This window comes from Polypterus senegalus, chromosome 3 (assembly GCF_016835505.1).
Source record: "Polypterus senegalus isolate Bchr_013 chromosome 3, ASM1683550v1, whole genome shotgun sequence".
NCBI lineage: Eukaryota > Metazoa > Chordata > Cladistia > Polypteriformes > Polypteridae > Polypterus > Polypterus senegalus.
Window position 1 is genome coordinate 68,623,174 of NC_053156.1, and position 13,455 is coordinate 68,636,628.

Genomic DNA, 13,455 nt, shown 5'->3' on the forward strand with positions numbered 1-13,455 from the left:
GAAGATAAATTAATTCCTGTCATTTTTTAAACCTCCTTCCTTTTTTATTTTCTTCTCATTAATTCAATTGAACTAACAGAACAAGACTTGTATTAATTGAGGCTGCATGCTTCTAGCGGCTTACGTTCACTTTTAACTTGCTGATATAATTCTACTCTGCTTCCAGCTATCTTATGGATAATGCCTGAGGCTAAAAGTGATCTGCGTGTTAAGAGCTGACCTTGACCTAATTTCTAAATGTAACAATTACAGATTACAGCTTTGTGAAACATGCAATTTTACGCAAACACTTTATGTGCTAATAATAGGAAAATGTAAATCAAAGACGTTTTCCATTTTTTCATTTTTTCTCTTAAATTGACAATATTGGGTGCAAGTAAAAAAATGAAATCAATACGCATAACTAAAAGAAAAAATTTGAAGCTATGAATATAGGTATATAGGTATATACTGGCTAGGAATATACATTTAAAAAAATATATTAAAGCAATTTATTATTACATTTTCTATTCTTACACATACTGCATACTTATGTTTTTCTTAAATTTTATTTATTAAAATAATTGTTTTTAAATCTTATGTACTGTAAGACTTTTCCTCCAGTTATATGAGTTCAGTATTGCATTTTTTGGGAAAAAGTGTATAACAATGTATTGTAAAGCATAAATCACTATATTGGGAGTAGTAAAATTGCACCAGCTAAAAGAAACAAAGTACTGTTTTGGTCAAATTGGTTTATATGCAAGAGAAAAAGATTGAAAAACTTTAAGCTAAATTTAAATATGTCTACTAAAGGAGCTTCACTGTTAAACTTAGACATTGAGCTCTTGAGAGTAACAACCTCAAAGATAAATGAGTTAATAGTTGCAGTTTAGGTCTTTGAGTTATGATAAAAAAACATTGTCAAATGACCTCAGTTATCTGAGAAGTAATAATGACAGTTTTGTAAGCCAGGGGCAATTTCTGAATGTAATCTGATTGTTGATAGATGGATGAGGAGAGATGTACTCATTTAGATTGATCCTTGTCAGAATTAAAAAGGCTATTAAAAGGCCACTAAAAAAGTAAATGCAATAATCCTGTCAACACAAACACAAAACACAAAATAAAACACGAGAACAGGACTTCTGTGATTCAGTGTTCCATAAGAGTGAAAAATATCTTAAACTGCAGAAATTTGATTTTCAGAACTCTTCAGTAATGATGACAATGGGTAATGGCAAACTTTTGGAACTTAGGTTCTGAGTAAAGGAATGAAGCTTTTTCAAATAAGCTGGAGATTCTGTTTTAATTGCATTTGTTAAGTGTGAATTTAGCTTAAATAAATATTATGATTTTATCAGGGTTGACTTTTCCTCTAAATATGTATGTTTTTTTTCAACATGTTATCAGTTATGAAGAACTGTGATAATCAAGTTTCATTAACATTCTCTATAACTTTCTTTCAGTATAAACTGTCACAATGACAACTGAAGTGGGCTCTGAGACTGAGGTAAAAAAGGAACCTGAACAGGCAGAAGAACAGCCCCAAACACAAGCTGAAACAGAGCAACAACCAGAACAGCAGCTAGTAGACGGAAAACAGGAACAGTCTGCACATTCCACAGACCTCAAGCAAGCTGAGGAAGAACAGAACACACAGGAGTCTCCTAGTACACAGCAGAAAGATACCACTGCAGCCTCAGAGCAAGTCAGTCCAGCTCCACAGGAAGGGAGAGCTGGGGTGGAAAAAAGAGAGGAGCAACCTGGCTCAAAAGGTATTGCAAGATTTCTTCCTCCGTGGCTAAAAAAACAGAAATCACAGAGTCATGTGGAGCAAAAGAAGAGTCAAATGAAAGAAGGAGAGACAACTGAAAACCAAATTCAGGAGAAGGAAGAAAAATCTCCTACTCAATCTCCATCTAAACAGCAGTCTATTGAGAAGGAGGGAGAAGAGGCAAGAAAGGATACATCAGTGGAAGAGAAAGAAGAGAATCTCATTCAGGACCACCAACAATCCAAACAAGAGGAGACCAAGGTAGATGAGAAAGAGGAAGAGAAGCTTTCAATAAGCAGTGCAGAGACACAGGTAAATGGACCTATTTGGTACAGAGCTCTACTTACTGTAGTACATGTTACCGTACCTTTGGATATGTATTAAATTGCTTGTTTAATAAATTATGCAGTTAGCCCACTTCAGAGATTTGAAGAGCTCTTAAGTGCTGCATCTTACATTTATATTGCATTAGGTACTTTCTTTTACATATTCAGGCTTTAAATGCTGCCAAGGTTCATCCATCCATCGGTCTATCAATTGTGAAAAGAGACCAATCAACAAGAGATTACCAGAGGAATAGATGCTAGCACAGTAATCATCAGTAAAAGAGAATCAAATATAACAAAAAGAATACTAAAAGAATATCCACCCATTATTTGTTTGTTACAGTGCCATGCCTGTTATGACAACTCAGTGTTAAAGTTAAGAGTCCAGTGGACCTTACAAGTAAAGGTACCAATAAAATAAAATACGGTAGATAATTTAGACACTATGGTCCTGCAAAGATATATGCTTGTTGTTTTCCTATTTATTTTGTTTGTTTATTTTGTTGTTGTAATATTTCCTATTACTTGTATTTTGAGAAGGAATAGCCACATAAAATGCAGATTGATTGTACCTGGGGGTAAAAAATGTTAAACATTTTGCAGAATTCCAGAGAGCCTATAAACCTATAGTACAGGGACAGTTACTGTCTCGTAGGAAACTTTTTTTAGAAAAGAGAAATATGCACGGGCATAGTTAGAACACCTCTTTAAGCATGGGAGTCATTATGGACTAACATGCAGACAATGGAAGCAGTGCACCAGGACACACACACAGTGATGTGTCCAAGTCTCTAAAGAGTGTGTTCCATAGGATATCAGAAGTTTGTTGACACAGATTTACTTGACATTCTCAGAATAGAAAGGGGTAAAACTATGGAGAGCTGGAAAAAGGCCATTCCCCTAGGTCAGGGGTCCTCAATCACGGTCCTGGAGAGCCGCAGTGGCTGCAGGTTTTTGCTCCAACCCAGTTGCTTAATAAAAAGCACTTATTGCCAAAGTAACACTTCTGCTTCACTTTAGTGATTTTGAGCCCTTATTGCTTAATTTTGTCTTAAACAGCTATTTTAATTGCTCCTTATTATCAATAACATGCAAATGACAAGAGAGAGCAGCATTTCTCCATTTAGCTTATTTACATTTACACCTGTGTGTATTTATCTGCACTATTGGGTTTAATTAAATACTTGGAAGAAAAATGAAGAGAAAAAAGTGAAGGACTGAGAATTACTCGTCCATTTTAGCCTTCAAATCATTTGCATGAAAATCTAGGATATGAGAATGACCTGACATAGCAGAGTTAATTTCATTTCATAGTTTGTTAGTGCTTTATTGGCAAGAATTGCTTTCTAATTAAGCAACCAGGTCAGAACAAAAACCTGCAGCCACTGCGGCTCTCCAGGACTGGGATTGAGGACCCCTGCCCTAGGTGACAGCAATGAAATACGCATGTCGTATGTACTGTAGTAGCAGTAACCTAGCTAAAGAAAAAAAAGTCTAAGGTAAAGAATGACATGGTAGAAGGGTGCCTGGTGACCTGCAAACTTTTATCTATCAATAAATCGTCAAGTGGTACAGAGGTGCATATGTTACCCATTCAAAAAAATTTGCCCTTTGTGACATGGACCCTTTTAAGTCTCCTCAGCATGAGGTACTGCTACCTGCTGCAGGGAGTTTTAGATGAGTATTGTTGTAGTTAGCAGAGCTGTCCTTGACTGCAGAGGTGATTGAAAGGCTAGTCCTGAGTACCAAAAGTAGTGGGTTTTTAAGTTACTTTTTTCTAAGAATATGAATGAATCTACAGTCAGGAGTAGAGTTGGGATCAAACTAGAGAACAGTTTTGTGCAGTTTATGAGCTAGACACTATCACCTCAGCAAATAGATAGGAATTTTGTTCTGTATTACTTATTGTTCAGCCTGTTTTTACCCCTCCCTTGTGTATTTTGTTCTAAAATAAACACAGTTTTTCGATATACTTCAGATTCATTGGCATTATTCCAAATATGGAAGTATGCCAAGAAGGTTCTCTTCTATTACACACTACATCCGTTTTCTGAATCCGCTTAGCTATTAAAAAGTTTCAGGAAGCCGTAACCAGCATTGGACACAAGGTAGGAACCAGCATTTAGTTTTACAGCACTTTCCAGCACATACCCACACTCACATATATTGGGACAGTTTAGACATGCTGATCAATAATAGTTCATTCATGTCCTTGGGTTGTTTGCTTACCTATAACACAGAGAATTTAAGTCTTGTATGGTAATGTGTTTTTGGGTGCAGGTGGACATGCAAATTATAAACACAGAGCAATGAAGATGGCATTGTAACAACCTACTATCAAAGTAAGAAACTTAAAAACATACAACAACTGATATGTAGAGAGCTGCTGTTTTCTTTTTTCTTATTTTATGGAGGTTAAAATTTCAGCAAAACTAGTGTTTAGGAATTTTAGAAAGCATATGACAGGTTTTTAAACACTTAATATTATTTTTATTTGGTTTCTGTAGGTAAGATATTGGCTTCTCAGCTGTGACCAGGTGGCATAATTTTGAGAAATGTTTCAATAGATAAGCAATTTGATGACTTCCAAAAAGATTGAATTCAGATGTAAAACTGTTGTGATAGACAGTCTGTGTGTTAGCAGAAGCCAGCTCTCTCTTTTACTTAGGGAGGATGGATTATGCAGAATCCCAGCCAAATTCCACATGTCTTCAGCAATAAAGTCCAAGAACCAAAATTTATTTTCTTGATTAAAAGGCTAATTATCCTTTAAGTGCAGAGTTGGGCCCTTGATAAAAGGAAAATACCAGAGGCTACAGAATAGCAGGAGAGCGTACCATAAAGAGCATTAGTTATTGGTTGTATGGTGTTATAAAATCTTTTATAGACCTTTTCTGTTTGTTTGTTTTTTTTCATTTTCTGTGTCTTCATAAATACCAAAATCTAAGTAAATCAATTGAAAATTAAAAATGCAAAGCCCAAAAAAATTAGCAGAGAAGCTTGCTTAAGTACTCATATTTCCTTCCTTCATCAAGCATAAGGTTAAACTATAATGATCAGCTACTCCTACTTTTTGGGTTAGCATGTTCATGGCACTCTGATGTTGTTTAACACAAAGCATAAAATGTTTGCAATTCATTCTTATTATATACAGTTAAACTAGGACATTGAAAAAAATTAATTAAATTCTTTTAAAGCTAGGAATTTGGGCACTTTGAAACACTACCGAAATTGCAAATTCATTTTATGGCATTTTATTGCTATATATTTGGCAAAATTATGAATTTAGGGAATTATTCAAGTATGAAACACAGAAGAGCACAGAGGACCAGGCAACTCTGACATTTCAATCTGTCTGAGAAACATATTCTAATTACGGATAGGAACAGCTGGTAACGTAAACTGGAAGTAACAATTTAAATGGAAGAAGAATCTTAGAAAAGATGTCCAAAGGTTGACAAATAAAGCATTCTTTCTAGATAACACCATGTTGGAATATTTCAATCTCACATTTTAGTTTTATTATCCTCTGAATTTTGAGGAAGATTCTTCTTACTAAATACAATGCAGCATATGATCGGGCATGATTTATTTTTAAAGAAGGCATGTGTAAATAAAATATACTTTGAGATTTAAATACAACCTTCCCCTATTCTTAATTAACATTAATGTCTATAATTTTTAAGAAAAGGTCTTTAAAAAATTTACTGTACTTTGTTATACATGCTTAGTAACTTTATATTACTTTTTATTTTACACTTCAAACTGTATTTATTATTGCCAGGTTCTGAATTTGTAAGTCATTATGTTCCACCTTTAAGTTGCATTATTTTTATCACTTTAGTAAATTGTTACTAATACTGTAAGTCCTTTAAAAACATAAATAATACTAGTGCATCTCTAAATCAGCAGTCAAATCAGTTTAGCTTTCTTTGTAGTGTTACTATAAGTAGAAGCTTCAGAAATAAAATCCATGTTTCTTGTTTCACTATAGCAGGGGTGTCGAACTCCAGTCCTGGAGGGCCGCAGTGGCTGCAGGTTTTCATTCTAACCATCTTCTTATTTAGTGACCAGTATTTTAAAGGCAATTGTGGGTTTTTCAAGAAACTGTGCAGATTGCAGGGCTGAAAAATCTGAGCTATGAGGAAAGATTAAAGAAGATGATCATTTTTATTTTAAACAAACAGAAAATAAAAGGTAACATGACTGAAATGTTTAAAATTACACGTGGGGGCACTTGGAAACTTATTAAGGGAACATTGTGCACATTCATTAGAAATAATTTCTATGTTTTGGTCTCGTCCGATGCGAGAGATGGACGTCTGAAGTGGAGCTCCGCTAGCAGTGGTGCTATTTTTCATATTATTTGCTTATTATTCTGAGATATCCTGTATTTATTCAACCCGAGAGGGACCGCTACAGTATATGTAAACACATATAAACATGGCCAACAAGAAGGGGGGTTCGAAAGAATCGAAGACTAAAGCTACATCCAAGCTGCGATCAGCAAGCCCTAGTTCGAGATCGGCCTCTCAGAGACAGACCTGGATCAGATGGGCGAAAGTACAGACTCCTCGGGACCACGGTCCGCTACATCGTCGCCTGCTGAGAGCGAAAAGGGGAGCGAAGGTGCGATCGTGAGTGCAGATGTGGATAGCTCGCCGATTGGAGAGGATTACCTGAAACTGGAAAAGGCCGGGAGGTCCGCGGCTTCAGTTACGCAATCACGCGGGACTGGAGCAGCGGGACACCGGCTTCAGCAGAGTCTGCTGCTTCATCTACGGTACAAGAAGGCACATTTGAGCTATCTGAACTGAAAGTGTTGCTCGCTGACCTCAGGCAAGATATAAAGAAAAGCGAGAAGGCTAATGAGAAAGCAACGGCAAAGGCACATGAGAGACTGAAACAGGAGATGAAACAGGCCAATGAATGTCTGCGACAGGAAATCCAACAGGCAAATGAAAGGCTTCGTCAAGAGGTACAGCTTGAACTTCGACAGGTGCTGGGTAAAATTGAAGAGCGCATTGAGAAAAACTCGGCTAAACTGAGCACGCTTGCTGATCGATTGGAGCATCTTAGTGAGACATTCACGAATCGGATCGAAATAGCGAACATCTAGCTGCCAGTGCCGAGGAAAGAGCAGTAAATGTCAGTTGAATGTAAAAACTCGGAGAAAAACTTGGAGACAGACTGGCTGCTTTAGAAGATGGGAATAGAAGGTATAATGTCAGAATTGAAGGCTTGCGGAGAATCGAGAAAGTTTAAACCGTGAAATTCGCAACTGAACTTTTTCTAAAATAATCGGGCGACTTTAAAGCAGAATCTGAGATAGCAGCGGCTTACAGCGTCTGCGATCAAACACCGTCAGACCCGACCAAGATCTTTTATAGTCCGTTTTGAGCGATTATCATTTAAGTTAGAGGTGATGGAACTCCTCAGGAAAAAAAGGAAGATATTATATATGAAGATTGCCAATTCGCGTCTTCCCTGACTTCTCTCCAGCAACAGCTATCAAACGCCGCCTTCTATAATATTAAACAGCGCTACGGCAAGCCAATGTCAAATCGGCCTCCTGTATCCGGCAAAACTGAAAGTGGAATGGCAGGGCATTTCTATGTTTTCGCTAGCAAGGAGGAGGCAGAAAATGAGTTAAGAAAGCTGATCTCGGGACTATTCTGATACATAATTGTGAGTCATGGCGGTAAATGATAAAGCTAGGATTAATAATCTACTGTCTGATCTATTTGTTTCTAAAATACGGGTTTTTATCAGCATATATTCTCATATTCTTATATTATTATTACTTACTTATTACTTATCATTACTTAGTATTACTAGGGCTAAATGTTTGTGTTTTATTGTGCTTAATTACGTTTTCCTCCTCTTTTTTTTTTTCTTTTCTAATTATTTCATGTGTACCCTAAATGAGACTGTTCAATATCATACCCTTGGTTTGCTGTTATTGCTATTACTGCATTAAGACTTGTTATGCTTGTTTTGGACACATCTTTAACACCATCACCTGGGTTTATTATCTGGGGATATCATCTTAATGCACTAAAATTGATGAAGATTATATGTATGTATGTATGTATATATATATATATATATATGTATATGTGTATATGTATATATATATATATATATTAAGTGCAAAATTCTTTTCTTTTTTTTTTCTTTCTTTTTCCTCTTTTAAAGACTATATTGGTAACAGATATCTTTATCTTTTAACCTTAAAGCGCCACTGCATGGGGGCTTGATGTGCTTTGGGCGTGCTCTGTCTCTGGGTATGTCAGAGGACTGGGACTGCATGAAGTGGGTTTTAGCCTCACTTGGGGAGGCAAAAAGGGAGGGTGGGGGGTTAAGGGGAAGAGAAAGAGAGCAGGCTTGATCTATATCTAATCTATCATCTCAATCTTTATAATTATAACTATCAACGTAATAATAAGCTGCATGGCAACAACTCTTGGGGAATAGGAAATTAAGACCTAAACTATTTCACTTCCAGTTAAGACTATAATATGACACCAAAAACTCAGAATCAGTGTCTCCATGATGGGACAGTTAACCGTAAGCTGGAATGTTAAAGGCCTGAATCACGAATTAAAGAGAAAGAAAGTACTTTCTCACCTAACAGGTCTAAATGCTAAAATAGTATTTTTACAGGAAACCCACTTACTAAGTAAGGATCAGTTCCGGCTGCAAAAGACTGGACTGGCCAAATGTTCCATTCTAGTTTTACAAAGAAAACTAGAGGGGTGGGAATTCTCATACATAGAACAGTACCATTTGTAGCATCAGATGTAGTATTGGATCCTGAAGGGAGATATGTGATGGTCATGGGAGACTTATCTAACTGTAAAATGATTTTGATAAATGTTTATGCACCTAATGTTGATGATAAGGAATTTATACAAAATTTATTTGCATCCATTCCCAATCTGAACACTCATAAACTTATAATGGCTGGGGACTTTAATTGTGTTCTAAATCCACTTTTAGATAAGACTTCCTCCACAGGGGAGCGGCAACTAACACCGCAAAGATAATTACAAAGTTTATAACTGATCACAACTTATCAGATCCCTGGAGGTTTTTAAACCCAAATTCAAGAACATATTCTTTCTACTCACCAGTACATCATTGCTACTCAAGGATTGATTACTTCTTTATAGATAATAACTTCTTGCCTAAGATTAAATCTTGTAAATACGATGCTATTGTTATTTCAGACCATGCTCCGATGATCTTGGAGCTGAAATTACTAAGCCCCATACACTCACCCGCAGATGGCGTCTCAATCCGCTTCTATTAGCTGACGAGAATTGTACTGAATTTATATCCAAACAAATTGAATTCTTTCTAGAGACAAATACATCCCCTGAGATCTCTGCAGGAACACTCTGGGAAACTCTTAAGGCCTTCTTAAGAGGACAGATTATCTCATATCTTTCCCACAGAAATAAATCCGAGCGAAGAAAGTAGCAGAGATAAAAGCGAAATTACTAAAATAGATGAAGAACATGCCAGACTACCAAGCGAGACTCTACATAAGAGGAGGCAGGCTCTACATTCAGAATTAAACCTCTTGACAACTAAAGAAACCGAACAACTAATTTACAAATCCAGACATCATTATTATGAACATGGAGAAAGCTAATAAGCTTTTAGCGCAACAAATTCACAAGCAAGAAGTGCATAGCAATCTCGGTAATTACTAACACGAATGGAGATAAAATCATCGAACACAAAAATATAATGTGCACTTTTAGAGACTACTATAAATCCCTATATACTACTGAGTTTAAAGAAGACAATATACAATCTAATGCATTTCTGGATAAATTACAGATACCACAAATTGACGCTATTAGTGTGGAGGAGCTCGATAAACCTCTGTCATTATCAGAATTACTGGATGCTATAAAGTCACTCCAAGGTGGAAAAGCAGCAGGCCCTGATGGCTACCCTGCAGAGTTTTACAAGAAATTCTCCGCTCAGCTAGCTCCCTCCTATTAGCAACATTTACAGAAGCCAGAGATAACCAATCTCTTCCACAAACCTTTCGCCAAGCACTAATCACTGTCTTTCCAAAACAAAATAAGGACTTATTACAATGTGCATCATACAGACCAATTTCACTTCTGAATAACGACGTTAAAATACTCTCTAAAATCATAGCTAGAAGGATGGAGAAAGTGCTCCCTCAATAATATCACAAGACCAAACTGGATTTATTAGGGGCCGACACTTATCTTCAAATCTTGACGCCTGTTTAATGTAATATACTCACCAACTAAATCAAACACCCCAGAAATATTATTATCATTGGATGCAGAAAAAGCATTCGACATGATTGAATGGAAATACCTTTTTACTATTTTGGAGAAGTTTGGGTTTGGCCCGAACATTTGTGCATGGATTAAATTACTGTATACTAACCCAGAAGCTTCAGTTTGCATCAATAACATTTGCTCAGACTACTTTAAACTAGAGCGTGGCACAAGACAAGGATGCCCTTTGTCACCACTGCTGTTTGCAATTGCCATTGAACCACTGGCAATACATTGTCGAAATACTGATCAGATAAAGGGGATTAGCAGAGAAGGACTGGAACAGAAAATCTCATTATATGCAGATGACATGGTACTGTATATATCGGACCCAGAAAATTCTGTGCCTGCAGTCTTAGCAGCACTCACAGAATTTCAAAAGCTCTCTGGTCTCAGAATTAATCTGAATAAAAGTGTACTCTTTCCGGTGAATTCGCAAGCATATAATATTAGATTAGACACCCTTCCTTTTATCATTGCAGAACAGTTTAAATACCTCGGGGTAAACATCACAAGTAAACATAAAGCTCTTTATCAACAAAATTTATGTCTGTATGGAAAAAATTAAACAAGACTTGCATAGATGGTCAACCCTTCATCTCACACTAGCTGGAAGTATTAACACTGTTAAGATGAATATTCTTCCTAAGCTCCTTTTTATTTCAAAACATACCAATATACATTAATAAATCGTTCTTTAAGCAATTAGATTCAACAATAACCTCATTTATTTGGAATTCTAAACATCCACGCGTCAAAAGAGCGACCCTACAAAGACACAAGGCAGAAGCGGCATGGCTCTACCTAACTTCCAGTTTTATTACTGGGCAAATATACAGTCGATAAGAACCTGGACACAAATAGAAGAACATACACAGGCATGGACCGCAATAGAAGTAAAATCCTGCAGTACTTCTTTGTATTCCTTGCTTTGTGCTCCAATAAACACACGTTATCGGCAATACACTAATAACCCAATTGTGCTCCACTCACTTAGAATCTGGAACCAATGTAGAAAGCATTTTAAGACGGAGAAGCTTCTTTCTGTGGCACCCTGCAAAAGAACCACCTCTTTCAACCCTCACAAACATATGCAGTTTTAATATCTGGAAAAATTTGGAATTAACTTGCTTAGAGACCTTTATATAGACAACGTCTTTGCATCCTATGAACAATTACGTTCCAAATTTAACATTCCAGCTACAAATTTCTTTCACTATCTTCAAATCAGGAACTTTGTTAAACAGAACCTTCCAGATTTTCCTCATCTTGCACCCTCATCCACGCTGGAAAAATTATTGCTCAATTTCAAGGAGTTAGACTCCATCTCTACAATATATAAAATCCTTTTACAATCCCTTCCTTTCAAAGATCCAAGAGGACACTGGGAAAATGACCTCTCAATTAATATATCAGAAAAGGAGTGGAAAGTAGCAATGCAGAGAATTCACTCAAGCTCCATATGCAAAGCATACAATTATACAACTCAAAATTATATATCGAGCACATCTGTCTCGACTAAAACTCTCAAAATGTTTCCAGGGCATGATCCAACCTGCGACGTTGCAACCAAGCCCCAGCCTCACTAGGTCACATGTTCTGGGCCTGCTCCAAATTAACATTATTCTGGACAAAAATTTTTAATTACCTCTCAGACAGTCTTGGACTCACAATCCCTCCTAACCCATTAACAGCTGTGTTTGGGGTTCTTCCAGAGGGTCTTAAAGTGGAGAAAGACAAACAAACTGTGATTGCATTCACTACACTGTTGGCACGCAGACTTATTCTGATAAACTGGAAGAACCCAAACTCTCCTCTTTTAAGTCAGTGGGAAACTGATGTGTTATATTATTTAAAATTGGAAAAAATCAAATACTCAGTTAGAGGATCTGTGCAGACTTTTTCAAAACATGGCAGGATCTAATCAGTAATATTTTGAAATGATTTTATAAAGCACAGAGAATTTGTTGATTTAGGTATTTTTAAAAGCCTTAAATTTTACACCGTTTGGCTTGCTCTCTCTCTCAAGGGTGGGGATCGATCTGTTCTTAGCATAATTCTTTTTTTTTTGTAAAACTTGATTGCTATGTATTGATTTTAATAAAATTAATAATAAATAAAAAAAAAAAAAAAAAAAGAAATAATTTCTTTACACGAGGAACCATACACAAATACAGTAAATTACCAAGTAGTGTGATAGAGAGCAGAACATTAGGGACCTACAAATCTTGACAATGTTATTTTGAAGAAATTAGATGTATAGGATTGGCAAATATGTTTTGACTTATGTAAGGGCCATAAAATAACATGACAGGAAAATCAAAGAAAACAATATTACAATTGACTGACTGTGAAACTTGACATCTGTGTGGACAACCCCTTCTTAATCTTTTATTTCAAGACAAAACAGAAGGCTAAACTGAAAGCATAGATTTGAAAACCAAATGTTTACTTCAGAATTTTCTTTTCTACTTTAGTCTATCACATATTTTTTTTGTTAACCTGTACATATGAAGTCTGTATGGTAATTATTAATTAATCACATTCCTGGAATTGCATTTAATTGCAGTCTTGGAAGCATCAGGTTCTAGGCAGGACACCTCCGGACTACAGTTCCTGACAGGGCATTCTCACACTCATACACTCACATAGGGTCAACTTTGAATAGCAAAGTGATATAAACACACTTCTTATGGATGTATGAGGGGAAAAATGGACTACTGTATATAGAAAACAAACAAAAAAAACAAAGCAGTCCACACAGCCAGTAACTTTATATAGGGTTTGAACTCCGGAAGCGGGACCCCTGAATCAGAATTGTTTTCAAATAAAATAGCAAAACCTAAATATTAAACTCTTTGTAACAGTCACTCTTGTTGCAAATGTCAACTTTTGACAGTCAGAGAGAGCACAGTGATATTTATACTACCAGCTTCCATAAGACAAAAAAAGAAATGTTGTTTTTTTAGTTTGTTGTATGCAGTTTTTGTATGTAGTTGTATGTAAACCATCCTTTTTAGGTAAGCAGATTTGTCTTTTT

At 36.2% G+C, this 13,455-nt stretch overlaps 1 protein-coding gene across 17 annotated transcripts in view; it reads left to right on the forward strand.

Annotated features, from left to right (window-relative positions):
* Positions 1 to 13,455, forward strand: part of epb41l2 (erythrocyte membrane protein band 4.1 like 2) — a 336,181-nt gene that overhangs the window by 150,032 nt on the left and 172,694 nt on the right. For 16 of the 17 annotated variants that reach the window (XM_039747445.1, XM_039747452.1, XM_039747454.1 and 13 more), the window contains one exon: positions 1,449 to 2,068. In XM_039747445.1, coding sequence (XP_039603379.1) covers positions 1,463 to 2,068 — 606 coding nt within the window. In that variant the 5' untranslated portion in view covers positions 1,449 to 1,462. The remainder of the gene's footprint in view (positions 1 to 1,448; positions 2,069 to 13,455) is intronic. The other variant, XM_039747453.1, reaches the window with a different exon arrangement.